The 27,988-nt window shown below is 57.1% G+C and overlaps 1 protein-coding gene across 5 annotated transcripts; it reads left to right on the forward strand.

Annotated features, from left to right (window-relative positions):
* Window positions 1–3,231: 3,231 nt before the first annotated feature.
* Window positions 3,232–27,967, forward strand: TUB (TUB bipartite transcription factor). Of its 5 annotated transcripts, none has more exons than XM_073808569.1 (11): window positions 3,232–3,520; window positions 12,445–12,496; window positions 12,967–13,129; window positions 16,392–16,535; window positions 18,800–18,921; window positions 19,363–19,560; window positions 19,834–19,946; window positions 20,804–20,918; window positions 22,453–22,551; window positions 22,839–22,947; window positions 27,493–27,967. In XM_073808569.1, the coding sequence occupies exons 1-11, from the start codon at window positions 3,483–3,485 to the stop codon at window positions 27,555–27,557; spliced, it is 1,218 nt and encodes a 405-aa protein (XP_073664670.1). In that variant the 5' UTR covers window positions 3,232–3,482; the 3' UTR covers window positions 27,558–27,967. The 5 variants fall into 5 exon arrangements, with proteins under 5 accessions (XP_073664670.1, XP_073664669.1, XP_073664668.1 ...); XM_073808568.1 differs by having other exon boundaries at window positions 3,235–3,520; window positions 22,776–22,947; XM_073808567.1 differs by having other exon boundaries at window positions 3,235–3,520; window positions 23,427–27,967.
* The last annotated feature ends 21 nt before the right edge of the window (window positions 27,968–27,988 follow it).

The raw sequence follows: 27,988 nt of genomic DNA on the forward strand, positions 1-27,988 counted from the left end.
ACACCTAGATTGTGACTCCAGAACCTTGGTGCTTTCTGTCTCTCCTGCCAAACTGAAAGCTCCCTGAGAGCAGGGTTGAGCCTGATGCCTGCCAAAGTGCTTCATGGACCCTTGAGCCCAGTCGGGTTGAGCTGCCGTTTGGTTGATTACATTGCTTTCCTCAGAATGCAAGGGTACGATGCCAAGCTAGGAGGCAGGACACCTTGGGACTTGGTACCCAATCAGAATAGATATTCTTTTATTATTTATATCCTTTTGCTTCCAAAATTGATGAGAGGTGGCCCACACTCAATAAAACAGTTAAATTAGAAATAGAACATTTAAGACTCCACATGGAAGTAGCACGGTGCCAAAATGCTAACCTTCTTCCTTGGATGAACTAGCCTTGCTGAGGGGAGCTTGCACTGGGGTCCTCTCCAGCTGGGATGGCAGATGTGAGGGTCTCCTTCGGGTTGTTTCTGTTCCCATGCATTCTTTCACTCCACTCACAAACCATGACTATGTTTGAAAATGCCTAAGGTGCAACGAGGAGAATTTAAATTCACAGCAAATACCTCATCCTTGAGGAATTGGACAGGTGGTGAGGAGGCCGTGTGGGTTTGCTATGTTTCAGTAGAGGTAACCTTGTTCCTGGGCTAAATTTAGAAAGCTTAGGTACTTCTTCAAGGGTCAGTGTACAGCAGAGCTGTATTTTAACCACAGCTTAGTACAATATTCTTCACATTGCTTTCTGGAGTGGCTTTTTGGTAGAAGCCAAGGGCCTAGGCTTAAGATGTCAACCAGGGAAGTCATCTGAGCAGCAAAACCCACCACCAGTTCTGAGTTGAGTGTGAACACTCACACATCCCTGTAGAACTCACAGAAGCATATGCTTAGATTCTCCCATGCACATACATCAACATACCAACTAACAAATGTTCTTGTGCAGACCCATTCTGACTGCAGGGACACCTTACACACACACACACACACACACACACACACACACACACACACACACACACATGGCACACAGCCCCACTGGCTCCCCCATATCCCACGTGCACACACAGCCTTGGCAGGAAGAGACATGGAGAGCCGTCTTATTTCTGCACCTCACTCTGACTCCAGATTTTGCTCCCTTAGGACAGAACTTAAAGTGTCTATTTAATAGATTCAATTACTCCAGGCTCCCGAGACCTTCCAACTTGATTCTGATTGCTTTAAGGTGTCAGATAATTTGGGAATAAAGGGGAGAAGCAGCCTTAGGTTCTTGAAGAGGAAGTCGTCTAAGTTCATCTCTGAAGTGGTAGCTGCTGATGGTCTGGAGGGTGGGGCTGACCTCTTGCTTCCATGCAGGGTTCTGTCCATAGGTCCTGACAGACAGAGGCCCTCAGGTAGTGATTTGCTATGCTACCTTGGTCTCCAAGGCAGGGACCAGTCCCTTTCTGCTGCCCTTCCTGGGAGCCCGACAGGGGTGAAAACGGAGGCCCAGGCCAAGTATCCCAGCAGGCAAGGAAACAGCCCTACTTTTTGCCCCCTGCACCCTGCTCTGGGGTGAATTTTTTTGTCTGCTCTCTGTCCCCATTGACAGTGATAGCTCTTGGAGATTGATAAATAATCAGAGGTCACAGCCTTTGGCAAGCGTCAATGCTGTGCCAGTTGGAGATGGATATGACCTGTCCACTCCAGAAGCCTGAAGAGGGAGGCTGGGTGTGGGTGCGTGCATGCATGTGCACTGCAAGAACTGTGATAGGCAGGAGGAAGCTAAGGACAAGGGCTGTGTGTGAATCCTGGCTTCACCATTGACCAGCTGTGTGACTTTGGGCAAGATCTTTGCCTTCTCTGTGCCTTAGTTTCTTCTGCTATAAAATGGGTATGATAATAGCACCTACCTCCTAGGGTGGTTCTGAGGATTACGAGTTACAGTATATAGCTAGCACCTGATGCTCAGCAAATGCTCCAAATGTCCTGGTTATTGTTTTTATAGCAAATGTGTCAGGCTGCAAGGCTGGCAAAGTCCTGGGGTGGGGAGTCCCGGCTGTGGACCCAGGGCAGTAGGATGGGGCCCTCCCTCAGCCCATTTGGCTGTCCTTACACTCTCTCCCCACCAGTCAGGCAGTCAAAGGATCCCACATGGACACTCTTCTGCCATGGTTGGGGGATGGCACTGCTGAATCCAGGGTACACAGGAGGACACCCACCTGCAGTGTGGAGATGGTGCCCCTCAGCAGACCCCTCCAAGATCACCTGGTCTCTTCTCCCTGCTTCTGCCAGCCCTGCTGTGGACTTGCTATCCTTCACCTCAACATTTCCACAGTTTGCTTTAAAGTTGGTGCTCGTCACAGCCAGGACCTCCTCAGTGCTCAGAGACTTTAAGATTATCTTTGTTGAGAGGTTTTTGCCTCCGTTTAAGTGTGGCCCTTAGAAAGGGCTTTGGAGGACAGAGACCCTGGTTCCTTTTCAGCTCCATGGCGGCCAAGCTTTATGTCCTTGGGCATCTTGGCCTTCCTGAGGCTTTATTCTCTTGGAAACAGGAATAACTACTTGCCTCTCAAGGCTTCTGTGGAGATTAAGTAATATAAATTTACAACGGCTGGGGATGCAATAGACGGTACATGTATCCTTGCCTTGACTGCTTCGAGGGGAAGCACTCCTCCGCAATGAGGAAACAACTCCTTTACTAAAACCAAAGAAAGAAGGTCCCCCGGGCGGCATGTGAGAACTGGAGGCGGCATGGAGGGGGGAAGCTCAGCCTCCAGGCTTCGGACCTGAACGTTCCCCAGGACCTCTTTCGGTCCTTTTTGGCATCATTCCCTTCCTATACAACTGGATCCCACCCCCTACTTCTCCCCTCCCCCTCCATTTGAGCATAGGTTTCCCATTCCTTAGTGGAGATAGGTAGGCCAGGTAGGCAGGTGTTAGAATTATCCCCGTTCCACAGAAGGAGAAAGTGAGGCTTGAGGTCGGAGACCCGCCCAGTGACAGCACCTGTTCACCCAAAGTGGGCTCAGGCGCCGTCACGTGTGCGGAGCCTGGGGACCCGGGCTTTCGGTGAGGGGGATGGGGGCGTTTGGGACGCCGAAGCCGGTCTGGGGGTGGGGTCTCCGCCGGGGGCGGGGCGAGGGAGAAGGGGGCGGGCCGCCGCTGCTACCAAGCAGAGCTCGGGCGCTGGGCGCGGAACCCAGCCCCTCTGGCGGCGTCGGGCGGTGCGGACGGCCTCTCCCGCCTCCACGCGCGCGCACGCCCGCCCGCCCGCCCGCGGCGGCGGCGGCGGCGGCGGCCCCGCGCACTCCGCCGCTTCGCCCATCGCGCCGCGCAGGCAGTCGCTCGCCGAGCCCGCGGCCGGGGCCCTGGCGTGCAGCGCGGGCCTCGGCGGGGCCCAGCGCTCCGGCCCGGGAGGATGCGGCCCTGGGCGGCCCGGGAGCTGAGCAGGGCCCCCGCGCCGGCCCCCGCTGGCCCCGGCCTCCGGAGCCGCAGCTGCCACCCCGCGCCCGAGAGACATGACTTCCAAGCCGCATTCCGACTGGATTCCCTACAGGTACGCGGGCGCCGGCCCCCACCTTCTCTTCGACTCGGGGGCTCGGGCCTGGCCCACCACCCTCCAACGCTGAGGGCTTGGGGCAGGGTCGGGGGTGCCGGGCCAAGGTGCCCACCACCCCGAACTCGGAGCGCAGGGCTGGCTGGGGACACTGGACTGGGGCGCAGGGCAGCTGTACCCTCTTCATCTGGCCCAGCCCCGGGGGCGCGGGTTGGAGGCTCTGGGCCTTCCTGTCCCAACTTTGGGGGCCCCAGTGGACTGAACTAGCGTGCTCCGCTCCCCCACTTATCCGCCGGGGTTGCTGGAAGAGGCCAGTGCTCTGGGCCTGTGTGGGCCTTGGGGCAGTCAGTGCCATGTGGCCGCCTGGGGAGGGAGTGAACGGTGCTGAGCCCCCTCCTAGGCCTAGCACACCGGTCTTACGCCAGTATAGCGGCGTACACACACCCATACATCTGCAGGCATGCATCTACAGGACCAAAACTCTCCTGCTGGTCAGTTCACACACTCAGGGCATGAATTCCTGGAGACAGTCATTCCGAACCTAAAGCACAGACTGCTTTTATATAGAAGCACCATGTATTGCTACACAAACACACACACACACAGATTCTCGGGCTCACACAGGTGTACTCCTGCCTATCCGTGCACATACACATCCTATATTGGGAATACCTGCCTCCCACTACCCACACACAAGACTACTCATATCTTTCAGAGAGTCAGAAATCCACTTGCTAACTGGTTTACACCTGGACACACGCCAACTCACAATATGTGAGAACTGCCTTCACGTGCACAAGAGCACCTAGGAACCCAGGCACACTCAGGGAAGCATGGCCACCCTGTGTTCCCTGATGCTGTGGTCTGCCCCAAGGACAGCTGGGCTTTCCTGCCTGTGTGGAGGTCGGGGTGGGGGAGGGGTCCCTGGGGCTTGCACAGGTGCAGGCCTTTCTACATCCACTCTACTCCATTCTCTTCATTACCACTGGAAAAGAGCTCATTGCCATGGCAGCACCAGATCCTTGGCCACCCATTGGCTCCTTGGTTGCCATGGGCTACGGGGCTATCTCCAGGCCTCCCCTGAGAGGCATGTGTGTAAAAGGGGTGCCCACTGCTAAGGTCCACTGTGTTCTTGCCTGGCCCAGGTGCACATGCTTGTGGCTGGTAGGCACAGACTCTCCAGACCTGCCTTGTATCACAGCCTACCCTCAAAGTGAACTGATTCCAGTCACTGATAGAAAGTAATTCTGACAGAGCTCTTCTATGAGTCTGTCCAGACAGCATCCAAAATGGAAACCAGCTGAAACTGCCTGAGGCTTGTTAAGAGCAGATCCTTCTACAAAGAAGCGCCTGTCACTGGCCTGGGGATTCAGAGTTTCTCTTGAGAATTGTTGTCTCTAATCTCAGCACCTTTGGGGGCTTCAGGGCTTCCCAAGTTAGAATTTGTGGGTGCCCCTCCCACCAACACACACACGGGTCAACCCAGGGTTTCCGGTGGACGTATACAGTCACACCTCAGAGTCTCGCATAGACCAGGAGATTCTCCCATCAGGGGACCGGGGCTGTGCTGACTTAGGAGGGCTGTCACCCTGCACAGGGCATCCCGGCTGGGGGCACAAGTCGTTTCCGGAGCATCCTGGCCTTCTTGACAACATGTGGGCTAAGGTCCTTCCAGAAGACAGTGCCGCCACAAAGAGTATCATTAACCTTTTCTAATCACCCAGCAGAGGTGCCTGGACAGTGCCTGTGGGCTCAGAGGCCTCTAGTGCTGGGGAAGTACCTGAACGGGGGTGCTGATGGCAGGGTGGTGGCCACAGACTAACTCAGGAGGCAGGGAGGACAGGGGCAGCACATGGGGCTGGGATATGACGGCGTGTTTAGATCATGGCAAGCTGGGGGCCAGGCCAGGTCGTGGTTCAAGGAAGCCTCTCCCAGGAGCCAAGGACCAAAGCAACTTGTAGAGTGAGTACACAGGTCTTAGAGAAAGTCTGCCTCAAACTGGGGAGGCGTAAGCCTGCCTCTGGGAAAGAGGGCCCTAGGGAGGTCGGGTCGTCTCTGGAAAAGGGCTCTGTCCTCCGGCGGCGAGTGCCCAGGCACTGGCATCCTGCAGAGAGTGAATTGGCACTTGCCCCAGCCTAGGCCCAGCAATGCCATCCCCTCATTCCTTTCTTGAGCCCACACACTCCATCTGGAGCACAGAATCCTGCCGCCCCGAAGCCCAGCCCCAGGGAGCAGCTTGGCACCCTTGTGGCCCTGCCCTGGGCACTGTCCCAGTGCTCTGCCACCCTGCCTTCTTGCTCTGTGGCAGGGAGGGTAGGTGTCTAGCTGGGGACGGGCTGTAGTCAGAAGTTGCCAGACTCTCTCCTGCCTTGCTGGGGCCTTTCTGAGCCTGTACTGTGCCTGGGAAAGCGCTGGACTTGGGTGTAGACTTCCAGAATGGGGAGATCCGGCTGAGAGGAGATGCAAATGGCCTTTTGCACTAGCAGGGCTGCTGATTGCAGTCAAAGCCACATGCCTGCCTGATTACAGAGAAAAGTGGGACGGAAGGCGGCAAGGCAGTGCACTTGCAGATGAGGGGGATGGGTACGTGTGCACGTGTTTTCGTGTGGGGTTTCCCTCATGTCAGACCGGAATGTGTCATTTGGCTTGGGGACCACAGGTCGGTCGATATCTCGTTAGCTCTCCTGGTGAGGGCTCTGTTCTCTCTTTGGTGGTTGCACCTGCGTCCCCTGGGCCCGGCTCCTTTTCTTTGAAGCAGTGACAGCTGGTGATAATCATCTTAAGGGTAATTGTGACTCAGTTTATAATGATCACAGATTAATCTCACGTTGACTTAGAAGCGAGCCATTTAGTTGATAAAGTGTAGCAGTTGGAATAGCTTTTTGCCTTTTTTTCTATTGTTACTACTGCTGATTTCTATTTCTGCCATTCTGTCTTCACCTGTGTTCTTGAGGAGCATTAACTGTCCCTGCTTCATGATTTTACAACTTTTTATGGGTTGTAGGTGGAGCGCTGAGAGTCAGGAAAGCCTGCTGCCCACAGGTGTATTGGAGCGTGGGCGTGATGGCCAGCCCTGTCCTCAGTGCTCTGTCTGCACAGTCCTGCGGCCGTTGCCCGCTCTCTCCCTCACTGGGCCGTGAACTGGAGACCAGGAACTGCATCTGGAGAGCAGCCTGTTTGCCTGGCATGACCCAGCATGGATGTGATGCCCACTACTTTGAATCAAAGTGGCATCCCCAGGTGGATTTTAGGACTTCCTGGCTTTCCTGGTGCCACACCTGTGTTCTCAGCACACCTAAGGGCTGCAGTACTCTCCCCTCACAATGGGGCTTTCTGAGTGCTGCTGGAAAAGCACAGCTCTAGGTCAGAGAATGAGAACCTCAGGCAGGAGTGGCCCTCACAGGCTGTCCGGTCCTCTGTGTGAATGCTCCCTGTGTAGCATCCGTGCGAACAACCTCCATTCAGGTGGACGAGAACGTTAGAAAATCCTCCCTTGCGGTGGTGAGCCTAAGCCCGTCTCTGGGTTTCCCCTCCTCTTGGTCCTCGTTAAGATCCTCCTGGATCCCCCTCCTCTCACTCTGCTTACCGGGGAATGGAATGACTACTTATTAAACAAGACTCTGACTCTCAGTTCTCCCTCTGGGCGGAGCCTCAGAGGTGCCCAGACTCTGGCCCACTGCTTCACTTCTGGCAACGGGAAGGAAGAGCAGAATCTCCGCTCCCAGTTCCGCAGGGAGTCTGTCTCCTCTCCCACCCTGAGCGTCTTTGGGAAGTCTTCCTGCTGCTGCCTGGGGTGGAAGGAGGACGCACAAGGTTGGCAGATGATTCAGGGAGCAGGGATCCTGTGATGCCCTCAGATTGGTCTCTGCCCTCCTCCAGCGCGGATCCTGGAGCCGCCGGCGGGGGCCTGGGTGTGGCCTGTCCAGCTGTCCAGCACCGAGCAGAGTGAGGCTTTTACTCCCTCTCTCTGGACCCCTGCTCCTGTCGCTGTCCTCCAGGCCTCGGTACCCCCGTGGGATGGCTTTGATACTGATCAGTCACCTCAAGGCCTCTGTAAACAAAACCGCAAAGTCTTTCATCGGGCTGCTTGTCAAGCCCTGTCTCCTCCATTGTGCCTGCGTGGGAAGACCTGGGTTTGGGGGCCCACCTGTAAGGCTTGGCCACTTCCTGTTAGGTTTCCAGGGTCTTCTGAGTTCCTACTCTCTTAGTGAACAGTTAGTATCTCTTCTACTTTGTGTCACCTGTAAGTCTGCTGAGAGGGCTGCCTTGTGTCAGGTCATCGATAAACTCGTTAACCAAGAGAAGCATGATGCTAGAAACCTCCTTTGATGATGGCATGACGCACTGTTGCCAGAACCTTTGTCCGTCTGACTGGCCTGGCACACCGCTTACGTGGCTTTGTCTCCCCCGCATGGTATCGCTGCCGGTCCCTCCAGCTCCACGCGGAAGCCTGGCTGTACTGTCCTCCTGTCTTTTCTGATAGGTCCGCGGACGTGTGCCCTGACTTGCACACTTGGCCTGACCCTAACGGTCACGTCCCTTCTAGCTGTTCAGTCGACCCCTTCCACACGGTCTTACCTGGGGCCACACTGATCTGCACACTGTAATTTCTTCCCCCATCTGAACAGAAGGCTGTGTTTGCATGCTTCCAGCCTTAGGGCAGCTCCTCAGTTTCTTTTTTGTTCTTTAGAGATCCCCAGCTCTGGCTCCTGGTCTCTGTTTGCATGGCTGAGCAGTAGAATCACCTGAGTCACTTGCTTTAAAAAAGGAAGTGTAAGGTGGAGGATTCATTGTGGGGCATCTTCCCCAGCAGGTCTGAATTATCAGGTGAGGCTGAGTGCCCCCAGCAGTTTGGATTCACCTGGTGAGTTTGGGAGCCAGTGGCTGGAATGGAGACGCCTCATCTTGTGAGGCTGGAACTCTTGCGAGCAGCGTGGTCCTCTCCCTTCTGGAGCTGCCTCACCGTGTGTCTTTCCCGCAATGTTCCAGTTAGCCACTCGGCAGCAGAAGCCACAGATCTAGACATGCTGGGTGGGCGGGTGGGGTCTGGCATGCACCACAGAGTTTGCAGCCAGGCACATTGGGTGGTCTTTCCTCCCCTGACAGCCCACTTCCCTGATTGCCTGAATCCAGCAGGGGCAGGTTCCACTGTGACTGAGGGGAAGGAAGGAGGGCAGAGGGCGGGGAATGGGCGTGGAGAGTTGGCCTGGCCTGAGGTTGGCCTGGCCACCAGGCCTCTGGTCAGCTCTGGTGGATGAGCTGCAGCATGGAGGTGGGGTCTAAGAGAGGGGGCACCCGCTTCCTAACTGTGTTGGCCAAGTGTGGCTGTTCCAGCCGTGGGGGAAATGTCCCTGACTCTTCTGTTGTCACACACGGTTCACTCTTTGGATACCTGTCTGGCGCCTCAGAAGAAGCAAGGGGATGTGGAGGGGCTGTCTCCTGGGAGGTGAGGGGGCCACTTGGTTGGCCTTGGGCAGAGCAAATGGACGGGTGGACACAGCAGACCAGGTTTCTCTGGCCTTCATGAGCCAGTGACCGGTGTTTCCCTGGGCCTCCCTGGTCTGCCCCTCAGCAAGAGGTGACCGTCGTGAAGGAGCCGCCAGGGTCAGCTGGAAGACCCATCCGTCAGTGCCCTGTCTCCTGTCTGAGTCTCCTGGCGGGGCTGCAGCTGGCAGCCTGGGCTGGGCAGTGGTTCCATTATAGGAGCCTGAGTCATTAAAAAGCCATTACCGTCTGCTCTCAGGGTTATCGTTTAGTGCTGTCTAGAACAGTGCCGTCAGAAAGAGGCAGGCCTGGGTGTGTCCTGAGGAAGGAAGATGCCTAGGAGAGATTCCATCACAGGAGATGGGAAGGCAGGGACATCTGGTGGACGGGGAGGGGAGGGGGCCTGGGCCTGCTGCGGAGGAGAGAGGAGCTTCCGTTCTGCTGTCCCAGGGGAGTCTTTGTCCTTCACCAGGGACAGATGTAGTGTGCTCCGGATACGTTGTTGTCAGGCAGAAACACCACCCGGTACAGGCTTGCCCCTGCTGGGTGATGTGGTCCACCTGGTGCCTCTGCGGCTCTCCTGGAAACGCCGTGCCGTACCAGGAGCCTGCTGTCCTGTGCGTGGCGCTGCCCGCTCTCGGAGCCTCCTCATTCGGCTGGATCGCCGGCCCTCCTGGATGGGTCTTGCTCAGCCAGGCGTGTCCTTATTCACCGAGCACGTGTGGCTTCTCCCAGCCTTGCATCGTCCACTCCTGCAGCGCGCCTGGTGCTGAGGGAAGAGGAGGTGGGTGGCTCTCCAGGCGCTTCTGGGGTGTCTTGAGTTTTTGGAATCTCTTCAGAAGCCTCACCCTTGTGTTCATCTGTCTTTCTTTGAAGGCCAGTGACTTAAGTCCATCCTACCTATAACCGTACCTGCTGACCAGTGTTACTAAAGCCTAAGGCTCTTTGTCATTCTCCCCCGTCAGGGAATGGGGTGGGGACAGAGGAAGAGGAAGTGATGCTTTCGTGGAACTGCGTGGAAACTCCATGGGAGTGGGACGGTGGCCTGTGGTAGGAAGACGTCCTCCCCTCATGGCTGAGTCGAGCAGCCACCGTGACCGGCAGTTTGGAGGTGGCATTGCTAACGCGAGCTTACCTCTCAGCGGGATGTCGCCCCTCCATGTTAGGGGTCAGCGCCTTTCATGGTGTCAGCACCGTGGGAATAATCGTCTGTGTCCTGCTCAGCCAAGCCCAGGGCTGGGGACGACCCAGGGGACTGCCCCCGGGCCTGTCCTGTGAGAGCGCAGTGGCTCGCGTCATCCCGGTGAGCCAGGGAATGGCCTCTCCTGCTGGCAGGAAGGGGAGGAGCCAGCACTGCCTTGTGGGGGGTGACATGGCCTCCTGTGGCCCAACCACCAGGACAGGCCTGAGCTGGTGGGCCTCCCTGTGTGGGCCAGGCACAGAGCTAGGCAAGCAGGGCACAGTTGGATTTCAGGCCCCGTTGCTCCTCTCGGCCAGGTGGCACACAGAGCCAGACTGTAGTTGTCACCCATATCCTGGAAGCCACAGACCACAGCGGACAGTGGTGTTGCACACTCACCCTTTGAAGACGTTTCGCCCTTGCGTTCTCTAGTCAGCCTCAGGTCCCAGAGGCTACCTGACAGGGCTCCCAGGCACCCTGCTCACCCTGGTGCCCCCCTCCAGCCTGTGGTGTGGCCTTCTGTGATGGGATACTCACCACCCCAGCCAGCTGGGGTTTTTCAGAGCTATTCCTGTCCTCTGGGCCTGGCATTGCCCTCAGGGAGGCCATGTGCAGCTGTGCGCTCTTAGGCAGGGGGGCTACTTTAGGTAGACTGAGGCCTTGACTAGAAGCGTGTCTGTTGAGTAGTGTGTTCTCCTGTGCTCTGGCAGCTGAGGGTTTGGTGAATGAGGCTGAGATTCTGTGCAGGGCCCCAGATCACAGCTGGGGCTCCTCTTGCGTGTAGAGCAGCCCATGGGCATCAGGAAAGTCCTTCCCTGATGGCAAGTAGGTCGGACAGCTGCTAGTTCAAAATATGCAGTCTTCACAGGTTGTGGCCAGGGAGGTGAAGCCAGAGGTGGGTGGTGGGCTGTCTGCAATCCGTGGACTTGCTGCCACCCTTTGGCTGGCTTCCGCAGCACAAGTAGTTTGCCTGAGCTGAGACGACGTTTCAGGTCGATTGTTCCAGTTGGAAAGGGCTACTGCTGTCAGAAGTAGGTGGAAATGCTTCACCTTGTCTTCAGGGTGATGTGACCTCATCTTTCCCCCTTACGTGTGTACTGTACTCAGCTACACACAAGCACACCCACCTCTTAAACGGGTGTCTGCATGCATTTATGTTCAGGTATGTGCTTACACATGTAGATGCCCTCACACATCTCCCAGTGCACACGCATGAGATATTCCTGCAGCCTCACACACAGACCCAACACACTTGGACATACCTGTGCAGGCATCCCCACAAGGTCTGATTCAGGGTCAGGCTCTGGAATAACTGGGCCAGGGCAGCCTGGAGTTCCCAGAGCTCAGATCCTCAGGCTCCAACCCCACCCCACGCAGCTGTCCTGACCTTGGCTTTATAGGTTTGGGCCTAGGTCTCATGCATGTGTCTTAGACTAGAAACAAAGTTAAGTGGTTGGGGATCCCTACTTGTGCTCTGCCTCACTTGGCAGCAGAGCTGGTCTGTGCGAGATGATGCTGCCCGTCCCAACACCGCAGGTAGGGACTCAAGGATTTGATGCCCTGCAGCCGCCCACGCTGTGTCTGTGGCCAGGGAAAGGGCCTGGTGGCCGGTTGACGGGCTGTGCGTTGTTGTGCTGTGTCTGCCCTGCGCACATCTGCACCTAGCCCTAGCCATTTCCCGAGGGACTGGTTGGTGTCATAGTTTCACTCTCCCAAATGAGGGGACCTTCAGTCCTCTTTAAGTGGGGGGAGGTGGGGGGGTGGGCAGTGTCAGCATTTCCACTTTACCACCTGGAGAGCCAGGAGTTTGCCTTAAACGGGTGGGGAGAGAGTCTGCTTCAGAAGACCCAACCTCCACCAGAAAGGACGGAAAGATGGAGCTGGAGGGACAGGCCCTTGGGTCTGAAGCCCAGCCTCGGGCCTGGCTTGTGCCTGATGCCTCTGGATCTCAGTCAGGCCTGGCCCTTCTCATGGACCCAAGGGGAATGTCTCCTCTGTATTTACTGGGGCAGGGCGGACTGGGAAGTCCTTGGGGAGCAGGCATCCCAGCAGGAGATAAGTCCCCAAAGTGGCAGAAAGATGGCTCATGGCTTCATGTCTCAAGCTGGTTCCCAGATAGTAGCTTCACCCTTCCTCCCCCTCCCATGCCCAGCAGCCATGACGGGAGGGGTTTAAAGAGAGCAGACATGGCTGGGGCTGGCCTCTGGGCTGTCCTGGCTCCTTGTGGGCAGGCCCTGAATACTCGTCTCTCCGTCCGCAGTGTCTTAGATGATGAGGGCAGCAACCTGCGGCAGCAGAAGCTCGATCGGCAGGTGAGTGAGGCTGGAGCCGGGCGGAAGGGTGGTCAGCGCTGGCTATCCCGGCCAGAGTCTGGGCCGGGGGGAGGGCTGTCCTCCTTCCTGGGGTGATCCTGTCTGGTGGGGAGAGGGGCCCCTCCCAGGAGAAGAGAGGCAAGCTCTCTCCTTTACCAGCTCGGCATTAGCACTGCCCCGGCATCTGGGGCTTCTGCCGGCGGGCAGCTTGGGTGACCGCAGTTGGACGTCTGTGCCGTGATCCTGCCAGGGCAGCTGCCTGGGCTGACACTTGCCAGCTTCCGCTGGACCCCACGTCTTGGGGCACCAAGGACATGAGGCCAGGGTGGGCTGTGGACCGCACTGTGACCTCTGGAACCGAGCCGAGAGAGCAGGTCCTCTCCGGTCCCAGGCTGGGCACCTTCCCTTGGGCGAGGCGGTCGGCCCTCTCAGGGCCCGCCGACCCCTGTGCTTGTCCGCTGCCTCTGTAGCGGGCCCTGCTGGAGCAGAAGCAAAAGAAGAAGCGCCAGGAGCCCCTGATGGTGCAGGCCAATGCCGACGGGCGGCCCCGGAGCCGGCGGGCCCGGCAGTCGGAGGAGCAGGCCCCCCTGGTGGAGTCCTACCTCAGCAGCAGCGGCAGTGCCAGCTACCAAGGTAAACCCCGCCCTTGGGACAGCCTGGGGAGGCCCCTGCGCTGCAGCTTCAGACCCCAGCACGGCTTTGGGGAGCCCGTCCGGGACTTCCTGCTGCCCTGAGTAGGCGGGGGGCTCATCCTGTCAGGGGTGCCCAGGCCGAGTATGACTCCCGGCCCAGGTGGGCAGCTGAGTGGGGCAGGCGGAGGGAGGCTGGGACCTGGAGCCTTGGGCTGCTGAGTCCGGTGCCGGGGCCAGAAGGTCCAGCTTTATGGACCCCGGAGTTCAAAAGTCCAGGCTTCTGATCTGAAACATTTCCCTGAGAGCAGGAGGCAGCTCCCAGGAGCAGAACAGTCTGCTCCCCGCCAGCATGCTGCCTCCTGAGAGGAATCCATCTCAGCTTCCCGCCTGCCCAGTGCCTCTTATGGCAGACACCTGTGGCCTCCCCGCCCTGGCCTCCCCACACCCTCAGTGTCCTGGCTTCTGGCCTGCGGGTGCGGGCACGGAGCCGTGCTAGCCAGCAGCCTGCAGCCCCCGTCTGTGTTTGTACACCCTGGGTCTCGCCAGGGGACTCGCGGCAGCTCATCCTGGGCCCGGGGACCGGGTGGCTCCACTGCATCCCAGTGCTCGGCTCCCTCCTTCCTGCTCCGGACCCTGCGCTGAGCAGAGGGTTGGTCTCTCTGAGCCTGAAAGGAGGACTCAGACTCAGTCCCCGCTGCCCCCTGCTGGTGCCGGCAACCACGGGGGCTTCTCCATCAGCCAGTGACTCTAAGAAGGTTGCAGGCATCTGGCTTTTGCAGCTGGAGGGAGCCACGGTGTTCCCCTCCTTCTGCGGCTTCCTCAGGGCGTGCTGCCTCCAGCCCCTTCAGTTTACTGGTCGTTGCCTCGCCTCGGGGCCCCTTCACAGTAACGCCCCTGTGTGCTTCAGTTCAGCAGCTCGGGCCACAGCTGGCGTGTCTGTGCTCCACCTGAGAGGCCCTTCAGGGGAGGGTCAGTCTCTGGGAGGCAGTCCCAGCTCTGCTCCACATGGAACTGGCCTCCGGCCCCACCCTAACCTGGCAGCCTTCTCCGCGTGCTTCGTCTGTGGGTGCCGGCGCAAGGGTGGCAGAAGTGCCTTGCAGAGAAGGCCCCCGCCGTTCTGCATCCAGTGGAGCCTGGCACCTGGCCATCCGAGGCTGCCCGTGGGAGGGGAGCCTGCTCCTGGGACCTCGGGCCCTGCCAGTTGGCGCCAGGGCCAACGTCTAGAGGCTTTGAGAGAGTCTGGCAGGTCACAGCTGTGCGGTCACTTTGGCAGGTGTTTCTTGAGCACCGACTGTGTGCCGGGTGGGGCCAGCCCCTCAGAAAGACTGCAGCCCCTCTGAGACAGAGCGAACGGCCCAAGTCAGAAGACAGCTTGCTCACTTGTCATCTGCTCGCTGGTCCCCATGAGCGAGTCACTTACCTTCTCTGGGTCTGTTTCCTGCCCTGTAAAGTGAGGAAAATTGTGTCTCAGGGCTTTGAAAGTTGAAGCAGCCGTGGTGTGTTCCAAGAGCCACTCAGCTGAATGCTGTCCCCCGCTGCCACTCCAGACCGGGCTGGGTCTTCTCCACGGCCCCGGCTTCCCCAGCTCTGAGGAGGCCCCTCACCCAGCTGGCTGACGTGGGATTCCGGTTTCCAGGAGCCCCGCCCGCCCTGCCCCCTGTAGCCTCTGCTGCCTCCTGCTCTGCCCTCTGCTGGCTCTTGGTGTTATATACAAGGGGATCATTCTCAGAAGAAGATGAGGGAGTTTGACATAAATCAGAACGGACAGTTTATCCCAGTAATGAGTTTCTGACCTACTGGCCATGCTCATTCATGTTGTATATTTACCCATTGCTTAAATGTTTATTGAGGGTCTATTCGTGTCAGGCTCTGGATTAGAGGCTGCGGGTCCAGGGTGAGCACAAACGGATGTGGTCTCTGTTCTCTTATGGACCCTAAGGTCTAGGAGGAGAGAGAGAATGAAGTAGATTGTTATAGGTGTGCTTTGCAGAAAGAAGCCGGGCCCAGTGAGTGAATGGCAGAGAGCCTGCTCCCAGGCTAGCGGCCAGAGAAGGGCTTCCCTGAGGAGATGATGTCTGAGCTGGAATCTGCGGGATGAATGGGAGTTGGTGGGAGCGTGGGCGGGAGCAATGAGGGCGGTTCAGGCGGTGAGACCGCAAGAGCAAGGCCCCGTGGCAGGAAGGGAGTCCAGGACGTACAAGGCACCGGAAGAGCCTGGTGTGCCTGGGACTTGGGGTGCCCGGGAGCTGAGGAGTGCGCAGTTAGACCAAGGGGAAGGCCAGACTTGCAGAAGGATGTCGGTGGTCATCTTGTGAGCACTAGGAAACCACCCAAGGACCCTGAGCAGATTGGGGTTCTGAAGTGTGGAGAGCGTGGAGACGCCCAGCAGTGGCCCTTCCGAGACCTCTCTGTTGGCGTGCGGCTCCTGTCCCTTACTGTCCTGCCTCGGGCTCATCCCATACGGCCAGTGCAGCTCCCTGGGGTGCTGGCCCTCGCTGTGGTCTCTCCCAGGGGCTGCAGCTTCTCTGTCTTTCACCCACCATTTCGATGGCCCACATTCTCCCAGACGCTCTCCCACCCCCTCCCAGACTGCTCTGCTTCTGGGTTGGCCGTGGTGCGGGCCAGGCTGTTGACTTAGCACCCCGCGGGGGCTGGGGTGGTGCCGCCTCCTTCCCGCTTGGCCTGCCTGGCAGAGACGGCATGTGGAGGCCCTGGCGGGGCTTGGCCAGTGGTGGGGGAACTGGGAAGTGTTGTGCTGGAGCTCTGGCCTCACCTTGCGCCCGTGTCTCTCTCTCTCTCTGTCTCTCTGTCTCTCGCTCTGTCTCTCGCTCTCGCTCGCTCTCGCGCTCTCTCGCTCTCTCTCTCTCTCTCTCCCTCTCTCTCTCTCTCTCTCTCTCTCTCTCACTCTCTCTCTCTCTCGCACTCTCTCGCTCTCGCTCTCTTGCTCTCTCTCTCTCTCTGTCTCTCGCGCTCTCTCGCTCTGTCTCTCGCTCTCTCGCGCTCTCGCTCTCTTGCTCTGTCTCTCTCTGTCTCTCTCGCGCTCTCTCTCTCTCGCTCTGTCTCTCGCTCTGTCTCTCGCTCTCTCGCGCTCTCGCTCTCTTGCTCTCTCTCTCTCTCTCTCTCTCTCTCTCTCTCTCTCTCTCTCGCTCTCTCTCTCGCTCGCTCTCTCGCTCTCTTGCTCTGTCTCTCTCGCTGTCTCTCGCGCTCTCTTGCGCTCTCTCTCTCTCTCTCTCTCGCTCTGTCCCTCGCTCTCTCCTGAGCAGTTCAGGAGGCCGACTCGCTTGCCAGTGTGCCCCTGGGAGCTGCCCGCCCCACAGCGCCAGCCTCAGCCAAGAGGACCAAGGCAGCCGCCGCGGCGGGGGGCCAGGGCGCGGCCTCTGGGAAGGAGAAGAAGGGGAGGCACAAAGGTTGGCTTGCCCTCACTGCCGGCGTCCTCAGGAAGCCCAGCCCCTCTGCGGGGTTGGCGGGAGGCTTATCCTCCAGACTTCGGGGTGCGGGACCGGGTGGGAGGCCTTGGCGAGGGCCCTGCGTGGCGCTCCGGGCCCCGCGTCCCAGCTGGCTCGCAGGCCTCCTCGCTCCTGCGGCACCGGGCAGGCCTCGCGGGCTGCCGGGACGTGACGTCCAGCTCCCCACCGGGGGGCCTGAGCGCCTCTACCTCCGCCCTGCCCGGGACACGCCCTCCGGGGGGCTCACTGCCTCCCGGCAGCCCGTCCCCACCTTGGGCAGCTTCCTCGACTCTTCCCTACTCCCAGTTCCACCCTCTGGGCCCCACAGACCAGTCTGTGCCCTCTGCTCCTGCCTCTCCAGAGAAGATCCCTGGAGATCCAGGACGGTTACGGGGCCCTGCCCCGAGCCCTGTCTGCTGGCTAGACACCCTGTCTCCTCAAGCCTTTACACGGAGTGGCTTCCGGGCCTCTGGGTCGTGGCTGGACAGTGGTGCGTTGGGGTCTGTGGGCTTGTGGAGCTGACTGACCGCAGCATTCTGGGTAGAGCCTTGCTTCTGCCTGAAGCTGTGGCAACTTGGGCAGGAAGGTTGACGGGGGAGGGGAGCCCCTCCATTCGGGAAAGCAAGTGTATGCCGACCTGGCTTTTTTGAGGGGCCTGTGTGTTTTTACGACGTGTGTGAGTCTGCGTGTGTGAGGGAGAGAGATCAGGTTGGACGACGTGGAGCTGGCCGCGTCTGTGCCGAGTGGTGGCCTTGCCGTGTCGGATCCGGCCTCGTTCTCCCTCTCGTCCTTTCCACCGTGCAGTTGGTTTTGGAGCTGTCTGCTGTCTGCCTGGGATGTGAGGCATCTCAGTCCTACCCTCGGCCACAGATGTAGGGGAACGGCAGAAGAAACGGAGCCCATGCCCCTTCCTAGCTCACTGATCGTTAAGAGGCTGACAGACAGCTGTCATTCCTTTTTAAAAACTCGGCTGACAGACAGCTGTCATTCCTTTTTAAAAACTCGGTTTTGCCAATGAAGTTTTCAGAGGTCCCCCCATTCTTCCCTCACCCTCTTCCTGGACATCTGAGAATCCAGGCTCTCCCCCCCGCCCTCCCCACCCCTGGATGGGACTCAGGAGTGTCCGTGGCCTGCAGGCACCAGCGGGCCAGCAGCACTGGCAGAAGACAGGTCTGAGGCCCGAGGCCCCATGCGGATCCTGACTGTGGGCCAGTCAGACCACGCCCGGGACGAGGGGGAGACAGCCGCTGGTGGGGGCACACGGCCCAGTGGGTAGGACGTCCGTGCCACGATGCAGAGGAAGGGTGAGCCCCGTGGGGGTCCAGTGATGCCCCCCAAGCCCAGCCCCAGGTTCTCAGATGCACCCTTCTTGGGGAGCATGACTCTCCTGTGTCTGTTCCAGCCCCTCCCAGGCCCTGGTGTGGGGCACACTTGGAGAGCAAAGAGAAACGGGCAGGGAGGGGCCCCTGATAAGGCTGAGTTAAGGGAAGTGTGAACTAAGATAACCAACCAGCTCGCAGCCCAGCCCTGTCTCTCCCCATCCCCATCTGCCCCCAGGGAGGCCCAGGTTTGGGGACAGGTTTCCTTTCCCTTTGGTTCCTTTGAAAAAGCTCCTGCTTGCGAAACGTGCACCCTGTCTGCTGAGCTAGGGGGAGCGGGGCCAGGAGGCTGAGAGGCAAGGCAGATCCTCCCAGGAAACCTGCTGCCCACATCGTTTCCCGACCACGGGACAGCTTCCTGGAGAGAGGGCTGGAGATGGCATCCCAGGTGTGGAGAAGCATGTAGCCAGGGGGCCCAGGCAGGCTTTGGAGAGGAGTTGGTGGGCCCCACGCATCAGGCTGAGTAAGGAGTCGGGCCTTCCCCGAGATTTCATGGCCTGTGCTAGCCAAGGCCTCTGTAGGCCTGAGGCCAGAAGTGGAGGCTCCCAGTGCGGGGTCAGCTCAACTCAGGACTTGCTACACGGAGACAGGGCACCCTGACCGCTAGAGAGGGAGGGTCTGATGGCCGAAGCTGGGAGGGGGGCTGCACCTGGGGATAGCGACCAGCCCCAGCTCTCGTACGCACCAGAGAGAAAGCGTCCTTGTGTGCATCTGGTTGTGTGTGGGAGTGTGTGGATGCACATGTGTACATGCAGCTCTGCACGTGTGGGTGACTCAGAGCCTGGGAACCGGTGACCGGGCGTGCCTGTGTGACCGCTCGTCCCTTCCCGCTCCTCTGTGGCCCAGGCGTCTCCAGCAGCATGAGCTTCGAAGAGGAGGAGGAGGATGAGGACGAGAACAGCTCCAGCTCCTCCCAGCTGAACAGCAACACCCGCCCCAGCTCTGCGACGAGCAGGAAGTCCATCAGGGTGAGTACGGAGCTTCCTGCTCAGCAGAGGGGCAGACGGCAGTGTCACCCAGCTGGGAGGGGAATGAGTGTGAAGTGACGGGGAGCTGGCTTTTCTGGGCCAGGGGCTGGGCCCAGGTGCCTATCAGGAGCTTCTCCGGCCTGGGCTCTTCTGTCCTCCCAGTCTCTTCAGCCGGGCTGGGGGCTGGGGGGAGCTGGAGTTGGACAGGATGGCCCCTGAGAACCTGCCCATTTCCTCCTTCCCCACCCCCAGGGCTGCTGAGGTGAGGGAAGGGCTAGGAAGCTAGCTGCTGGTCCCAGGGCCAGGATAGCTGGGTCCACATCCCAGGGGGCCTGCCCTGTCTCCCACCATTACCACGTTGGGGGCAGCTTTGGATACCAGACCACCAGTTTCAGCTGTTCAGGGTCCCTGGGGCTCAGGCTTCTCCTCTCTCCTCCGTAGGAGGCAGCCTCAGCCCCCAGCCCCCCAGCCCCAGAGCCGTCGGTGGATGTTGAGGTCCAGGATCTTGAGGAGTTCGTCCTGAGGCCGGCCCCACAGGGGATCACCATCAAGTGCCGCATCACACGGGACAAGAAGGGCATGGACCGGGGCATGTACCCCACCTACTTTCTGCACCTGGACCGTGAGGATGGGAAGAAGGTGAGGTTGGCTTGGACACACAGTTTTCACCCTGTGGGCTTGAAGTCCTGGGGGCTGGAATGGGACTGGAAGCCTCAGCTCCAGCACTGACCTGCCAGTTCCCCCAAAGAGACAGAAGCCTCCATGCCTGGTCAGTGTGTGTGTGTGTGCACACACGTATGTTCCAGAGCTGAAGCAAGGGAGTCACTCGTGAGTGCAGGTGTGTGAGTGGCACCCGTGATTGTGTGTGGACCGGAAGCCGGGCCTGGAACATGACCCTGCTCCACTCCCAAGGTGTTCCTCCTGGCGGGAAGGAAGAGAAAGAAGAGTAAAACTTCCAATTACCTCATCTCTGTGGACCCAACAGACTTGTCTCGAGGAGGGGACAGCTACATCGGGAAACTGCGGTACGAGCACTCCCCCAGGAGGCCGGCAGGGGTGGGGCAGGCAGGGGCAGGCTCTGTAGAGGACATCTCCTGTCCCTGAGGGAGATCCAGGCCAGGGGTCGATCCTCTCCCAAAGTCGTTTCTATCAGATCAACCATAGGCCCGGTCTGTGCCAGCCTAGAGCCGATCTGAAGATGGGCCTCACATGCCCTACCCTAAGCTGCTCCTAGGCAGAGGGGATGCAGGCCCGCAAAGAGGGTTGGATCAAGCCCTAGGATGTCAGTGACGACGTAGGCCACCGTGGAAGAGCCGCCTTAGCCCCATGGTCAGTGCCAAGGGGCGTGGCTGAGAGTGAGCCCTTGAGGGAAGAGAAAGCAGCCTTAGGGTGGGGGAAAGGCTCTGAGCTAGGCCTCAGGTGAGGGAAGGTGTGCTGAGGAAGAGTGCCCGGTTTGGGAGCATAAGTCAAGCTTAGCAGTCAGGAGCTAAAGCTGGAGATGGGGCTGGACCAAAGCTCACAGGCTGGGACAGAGTAGTAGAACATCTCCACCCTCCTTGGGGCGCTGAGTCCCCTCTGCAGTCTTGTCAGATGCTACTCTGGTGGCTCACCTCCCGTGTGGGGAGCCACTCCTGTTCCTCCAGGGAGACTTTCTGTGGAACTCAGATTTCCCTGAACTGAACCGAGATGCTCTTTGATTAAACTCAGAGCAAGTTGAGGCCTTCTGTCCAAGAAGCACCTCCAGAGGCGGGGACTCCATGCGCAGTGTGCCTGTGCCCCCAGGTCCGCTCCTGGCCCGGCCCAGAATGCTTCGCAGGCTCGCCACAGGACAGCCTTGGGGCACAGGGTGCATGACCCTATGCTGATCGTGCCTGTCCTTCAGGTCCAACCTCATGGGCACAAAGTTCACCGTTTATGACAATGGAGTCAACCCTCAGAAGGCATCATCTCCTTTGGAAAGTGGAACCTTACGTCAGGAGCTGGCTGCTGTATGCTACGTGAGTCGTGGGCTCCCGGGTCTCTGGTCTCCAAGTTAGACGTGACCCTCAGGACTTGCTACCTGTCTGTGGCCTATCCCATCTACCTTTACGGGCAGACACGGAGGCGCAGTGGAGTGGCCCCTGCCTGGGACAGGACACAGCTGGCCATCTGCTTGGCGAGTTCTGGGGACTAGGCCTGGCTCTCTGAAGCCCAGCCTGGATGCCTCCTGGAAAGGAGGAGGCAGAAGGCCTGGGTTCCTGTTGGTGCAAGCTTCCAGTCCTCCCTCCCGTGTTCAGGTCCTGAATGGACTGTAAGGCCCTTTGCATTATCATCTCATTGAATATTCAACCTAAGAGCTCCATCCTATCTTCTTGATTGTATAGATGAGGAAACCTAGGATCAGAGGTTGAGTCACTTGCCAATGTCACACAGCTCACAGATGACCAAATTGGAATGAATATAAACACAAAGGGTTTCTCCATCTCATTTCAGAATGAGGACCTGGTACCATCAGCCTGGGAATGCATAGCTGTTTTGTATGATCCAGTGGTGCCACCTGCTGGTCGGCTTTGGGGAGGCAGTCTGACTCTTCAGATACTGAGCCCCAGGTGCTATTGGAGGCTCTGAAGAGATAGTAGTGAAGAGAGAGACAAATACAGACCCTTATGGGATGTGAACCCTTAGTGGGGAGATAAGCTATAAGACAGTCATATAAGCAAAATAAATATGTTCTGATAAATGGTAAGAAGGAAAAAATAAAGCAGGGACGAGGCCTATGAATGTCCTTTTAGGAAGGATGGCAGGGAGGGCCCCACCAAAGTAGTGCTTAGGTAAAGGCCAGAAGGAAGTGAGAGCCAGCTGTGCAGGTGTCGGGGAGAACACAGCGAGTGCCAAAATCCTGGATGCCTGGCATGCAGCGGGAATAGCAAGGAGGTCAGAGAATGCAGGGGAGTGGTGAAGAGAGGGGGTAATGGGGCCGTATGACGTGAGGCCTTGCAGGTCGAGGGAGGACCGTCAGCTTTTACTCTGAACTGAAGAGGAAAATGATCTGACTGACCAGGACCACTCACCGCTGTGTGGAGAACAGATGACGGGGAGGAAGGCGCGGGGGCGGGGGGGGGGGGGTGGTGGTGGTGAGGAAACAAGGATTCCAGCTAAAGGCCGGTACTGTGATCTTGGTGAGGGATGGTGGTGGTGAAAAGTGGTTGAATTCTGAATATAATTTGAAGGGAGAGCCGACAGCATTTGCTGATGGATTAGAAGTGGGGTGTGAGGGAGAGGGGGGAGTCAAGTATGACTCCAAGTAGTTTGAGCAGATGGAAGAATTGAGATGCTCTTAAGGGGAGCGAGGAGGACTGTAAGAGCAGCTCATTTGGGCAGAGTGGAGATTCAGGAGCGCACTTCCGGACATGGTAAGTTTAGAGATGCCTGTTAGACATGTGAGTGGTGGAAGCTAGCTCAGCTCAACTTTATTCCCTCCCCCCAGTCTCTCCAGTAGGTAAGTTGAGTCCTCACAGGGCCAGTGTTGAGTTCTCTGTCGCTATTTCCTAGGAAACAAATGTTTTAGGTTTCAAGGGGCCGCGGAAGATGAGTGTGATTGTCCCAGGCATGACCATGGTTCACGAGAGAGTCTGTATCCGGCCCCGCAACGTGAGTCTCTACCCCATCCCACCCGCCTTCCCCATTATCCCAGCGTCTGCATGAGCGTCTAAGGGCAGAACTCCAGCTGGTGTGTATGTGTGGAGGAGACACAGTGTGAGAAGCCCTGGAGGTCTAGGGAAATCTAAGGACTCCCACCCCTGGGGCAGATCCCTCTTTGGGGGGGGTCATGGTGCCAAGGCCTGGGCCTGGCTCAGCTGAGGCTGCCCTCCCAGGAGCATGAGACGCTGCTATCACGCTGGCAAAATAAGAACACGGAGACTATCATTGAGCTGCAGAACAAGACGCCTGTCTGGAATGACGACACGCAGTCCTACGTACTCAACTTCCATGGGCGCGTCACTCAGGCCTCCGTGAAGAACTTCCAGATCATCCACGGCAATGACCGTGAGTGTTTCTGCCCTGACTTTACTGTCCACGTGATACCCGGGGCCCTTAGCTCAGGGTTCAGCTCACCTAGCCCTGCCCGTAGAGGTCAGAGTTTAAGGACATGGATTATACGGCTTAGATTAGGTGTAAAGAACTTTCTAACCATAATGACTGGGAGGCCGTGGAGGAACCTTCTCTGGAGCCCTGACCCTAGATTCTGTGCACTCAGCAGAGTCTCAGGCGTGGGAACACCCTTTGAATGGACTTCCTCTCTTCTTCCCTGTCTCCTGGTGTTTGTATGCATCTTTCTCCTCTGCCACCTGTTCCATCTCTCCTGCCACTTCTCCCAATTGGTCTGTGTTTTACCTCTGGGATTCTCTTGGCTTCTCTGCTTCTCGCTTTCTCTTCCCTCTTGTGATTTGGGTGTCTGTCCTTCCCCATCTCCGCCATCCCTGCTCTGCCCTTCTGTCTCTGTCCACACTTGTGCCTGGCTCCAGCGGACTACATTGTGATGCAGTTTGGCCGTGTAGCAGAGGACGTGTTCACCATGGATTACAACTACCCATTGTGTGCGCTGCAGGCCTTTGCCATTGCCCTGTCCAGCTTCGACAGCAAGCTGGCCTGCGAGTAGAGGCCACCTCGTGCCCTCTGGGGTTGCCCAGCCTGGAGTGGAGCTGCCTGCCTGCGGAGACAGCCTTGCCGACCCCCTGTACATAGGCCTCGTGCCAGGTGACCCTTTGGCTCTCAGTGGGCTCCTGGGCCCAGCCATCCAGGTACTGGCTCCTGCGCCTCCACTGCTGAGGCAGAGGAGTGGGGGATATGAAGGGACCAGCGTGAATTCTTTCTGCGCCCCAAGATCAACGCCCCCACCCCCGACCCTTGGGTTGGTATCCTGCTGCAGTCACGTTTGCCAAGCTGAGCAGCCTCTTCAGCCGGGGAGGCAGGAAGAGGTGTAGAGGGAGAGGAAGCACAGTGCAGGGCTGCGGGGGCCCGGCCGTGCACTCAGCCCAACTGTGAGGGGCACAGTGAGTGTGTGTGTGTAAGTGTTAGGGCACACCTACTTTACAGAGCAGAGGGCTGGGGAGCCGAGCCTGGCCCTTACAACTACACAAAGTTCTCCAGCTTCAGAAGGCCTCAGCTGGGCCTGGGAAGAGTTACGGGCATGGGGAAAGGTGAGTGGCAGGACCTTGCCAGGGTTGCAGGGGCCCGGCTGTGGCTGTGGGAATTGGCTGGTGGCTAGGGTTTGAGCTCATTTGATTTCTCTGTGTGCACAGAGGCGGCAGGAGGCCAGCCCCCAAGGTCAGATCTCTTATAGAGGATGGGGCCTGTAGGACGCAGGCTCAGCATACAGGCGGCACGTGGGACAGGGCTGTTCCCCAGGAGCTCCCTGCTGAGCAGTCCCTGCACAAACCCCATGAACCCCAGGACACCAGCCCCAGACTGCACACAGGTAGGCGTGCCTGGAGCTCCCGCCTGTGCTTCAGCTCCCACTGCAGTCAGCCTGGGCTGTGGTTGCTGAGGGACTGTATGTGGTTCTTCTTAGCTGGGAATGGGACAGGGTAAGGAGAGCAGGAAATGTTTCAGAACCACAAAAGAGCTGAGAGATCATCTAGAAAGTAGGACTTGCCCTGGGTCACCTGGCTGGTTAGGGGCAGAGTTCGGAGTTTCAGCTCCCTTGTCCCCACCATCCCCCAAGAAACTGCTCTCTCTGACCTTCCTGGGGCACAGTCCGCATGCCCGTGCACCTGATTCCGGAGACTTAGGGATGTTCAGTGGGAAACTGGGCAGTTCCCTGCCGAAAGCTGCCTGGATTTTTGCATGTCCGTCTGATAGTGACTGGCCTGTGCCTGGCTCCTCCCCGAGGGCAGGCCTCAGCAAGGCTGCTGTCCATTTTGCTACCTAGGTGTGACGGGTGGGTTGTGGGTGTTCAGGGCTGCGCCTGACCTCTCCCTCCGCCGCCCTCCTCCGTGGATGGTACCATCTACTCTGACAACTTGGGAAGTCTTGCATATTTGTCATTTACCCTGACAGAGGCTACTCACCCAGATGGAGATCGGAAATCAGTGGGAAGCAAGCAAGGGTTGTTCCCCACTTCAGAGCAGATGTGCTTGGAAAGACTACATAGAAGTCGGTTTTTTAAAAAGTAAACATGTTAGCAAGGCTCTGAGGTGAAGTTGTTCTGACTTCAGTGGGAGTAGTACGCTCTCATTTCCTGGTAATCTGGGTTTTCCTACGTTGAGTGCTTAAAGCAAGACATTCTTGTTCTAGCAGGGATCTGCCCACACCTGGGGCATATGTCTCTGTGAGAGGCCCCTCCAATGATCCAGGTTTTGTTAACATGGTCTAGTTTCTGGACAGCTCTTGACTTGGGGCCATCTTTAGGGCACTAGAACCTTCTATACCGGAGCTGGTCCACTTGCCAATGAAATACTGTCGCGCCGTCCTCCTGTCCATAGTCCCAGTTTGGCTCTTCCTTTCTTGACTTTGAAAAGAGAGACCTGCTGACATTTAGAATGATGGAAAGTAGATGATCTCTAAAGTCTAGTCAAGCTGTTTCTCTGGGTCAGTGATTTTAAGGTAGAACAGGTTGGTTCTGGATCCTCATGAGAGAGGGGATCCTGGGGCAGAGTGGAAAATTCATCAGAAGCACAATGGAAAACTAGTCCCCTGCTTTTTCCTCTAGTACACAGGGGAGGGGGTTGATAGGTGTTTTCGTAGGGTCAGGAATGTGGCCTGAGAGTCCCAGCCTGGGCATGGACAAGGGTAGCTCAGCAACAAAACCCTCTGTTGGGCACTGAGTGACCAGCAAGAGTACTCGAGTCACCTGCTTAAGACCCCAGCCTCGCAAGGAGGTCTGTTCTGAAGACCCCATTCCTGGTGATGCTGGTTCTCCTTGACCACTGGCCTCATAGCCATGGGCCCAAAGACTCATAAAGCTGCCAGGGCCCCTGGAGGCCACCTGGGCTCAGCCTCTCCCACAGGAAGAGTTCTTGCCCTTCATACCCTCTAACCAGATGGTCCTTGGTTGGGCAGGGAACTTGGTGATGGAATGAGCAGTCCCTAAGGGTGTTGGGTAGCTGGGACCTTAGGCAGCTCCTCTGTAACTGCTCCTAGCTCTAACTCCCTCCTCCTGGGGCCACACCCCCAAACAGTTCTACAGAGCAGTGAAGTTCACTTCCTTAACTCTTCCCCAATTCTGGCTTTTCTTTCCTTCTGGCTCCAAGGTGCTCTGTGTCTGTCTGTGTGTCTCTGTGTGTATTTGGGGCAAAGGGCAATCTGTGAACAATCAATTGAGGTTTCCTATTACAATCATATTTCTACAGATGAATAGGAAAGGAATAAGGATGTAGTTATGATCACCGGTGGATTTTGTTCATTTCGTGCTCTTTGATCAGAAAGTATACTTGGGAAAGTACCAACTCTTTCTCCCAAGGTTCTGATTAGGAAGACACCATCCCCAAAAGTTTAGCTCTTCAGTTCCCACTTTGCATTACCTGAAGAAATTGGTGTGTTGCATGTGTGCTTTTGGATGAATTTGAACTTATTCTAGTTGAATGTGCCTTAAAAATCATGACACTAATTCAGAACGAGCATGTAAGGTCCAGACCCATGCTGAGGACAGGTGTTAAAAGCCAGGGAGTGTGACAATCACAGGCTAGAAGACAACATTTGGGGCCCACCTCCTTCACTGACAAGGGCAACAAAATTGTAGACGCAGACATCGTTCTTTGCTCTGGAAATGGTGGGGCATTTACTTCTAAATGAATTTACTATATATTTAGAGGCAGTTCTGAATTTAGCAAGCCACAGTGATGTGCTTTCCTTACAGTGGGGGGAGAGGCTGGGCTGGCTGTGTCCACGGCTTTGCTATGCAAGCACAAATTCCATCTCCTAGATGGAGTCCCTGGCTTTCCCTTCCTGCGGGAACACCAGCTTGCCCCTCTCTACAATTCTTCACCCCAGCTGAGATGCCCCTGTGACCTCAGGATGCCAGGTGGCCCTCAGGGCACATTTTTCCAGATAGCTGAATGAGTTTGGTGCCCAGCACTGAGTGGGGCCTGACTCCCCTGCACTCAGGGCCCGGCGTTGGGACCCTACACTGCCCTGGGCCCTGGCTTGTAGAACTTTAGCAGCCCCAGGAACAGGCCAAAGGATGGGCTCTCTTGTTTGAGTTTAGTGGTCACCTGTCCTTCCATACCTCCTGTTTGTAATTTTCTGTCATCTCAGGATATGGGGGGAAAGGTACAGCAGAAGTATTTGGGACGGGTTTGGGTTTTGAATTCCAACCAAGTTGAGAGGCAAGTTGGTCTTACAGAAAGCACTACTGCACTTAGTAACCATGTGGTTTTGAGCAAACCACGTGATTTCTCTAGGTCTGTTTTCTCACCTACGAAATAAGGAGGTTGGACTGTCAACAGTTTGCAGTAGGATTCAGGGTGAATGAAAGTTGATCCTTGCTCTCATCACTTTCTAGCTCATCACCGTGCCTTTTTTCTTTCCTAAGAAAGACATCACACCCCTTTCCTCTTCTCTTCTGTTGTCCCTCTCTCCTTCTCTATCAAGGTCCAGGCAGAGCTGGAGATGAGGCCAAGATCCAGAATTTCCTAGAGAGTAACAGAGTGGCTTAGAAAGGGAAGCCCGACTCTGGCCTCTTTAATCCTGCATTTGGTGACTAAGGGGACTTAGGATGGTGACACTTCCCTTGTTGGGAGCATACATTTAGCCAGTTTTCATAATGCCTAGAATGTGTATGTCTATTTGCACAAGATTGTCTTTTCCTATTTTGGAGTGGTCAGACATTTTATTTTTGTTCAAAATCATCAAGTTTTAGACAAACTTGCAAAACTGTGCTTTTATTAAGTGACTTTTTGAATAAACTCTTTGGTATTCTGGAGCAAATGTATTTATTTACTGGTATGTGCAATGACAAAGTTGGTATTTTCCCATGTTGACATTATGTATGTTGTAGAACTTAGTGTTTGTCTAAGTACAGACCACAAACCATATATCAACAAATTAAACTTGACCTGTTTCAACACTGCTGTGCACTTTTTTCCCC

This window comes from Tursiops truncatus, chromosome 8, assembly GCF_011762595.2.
Source record: "Tursiops truncatus isolate mTurTru1 chromosome 8, mTurTru1.mat.Y, whole genome shotgun sequence".
NCBI lineage: Eukaryota > Metazoa > Chordata > Mammalia > Artiodactyla > Delphinidae > Tursiops > Tursiops truncatus.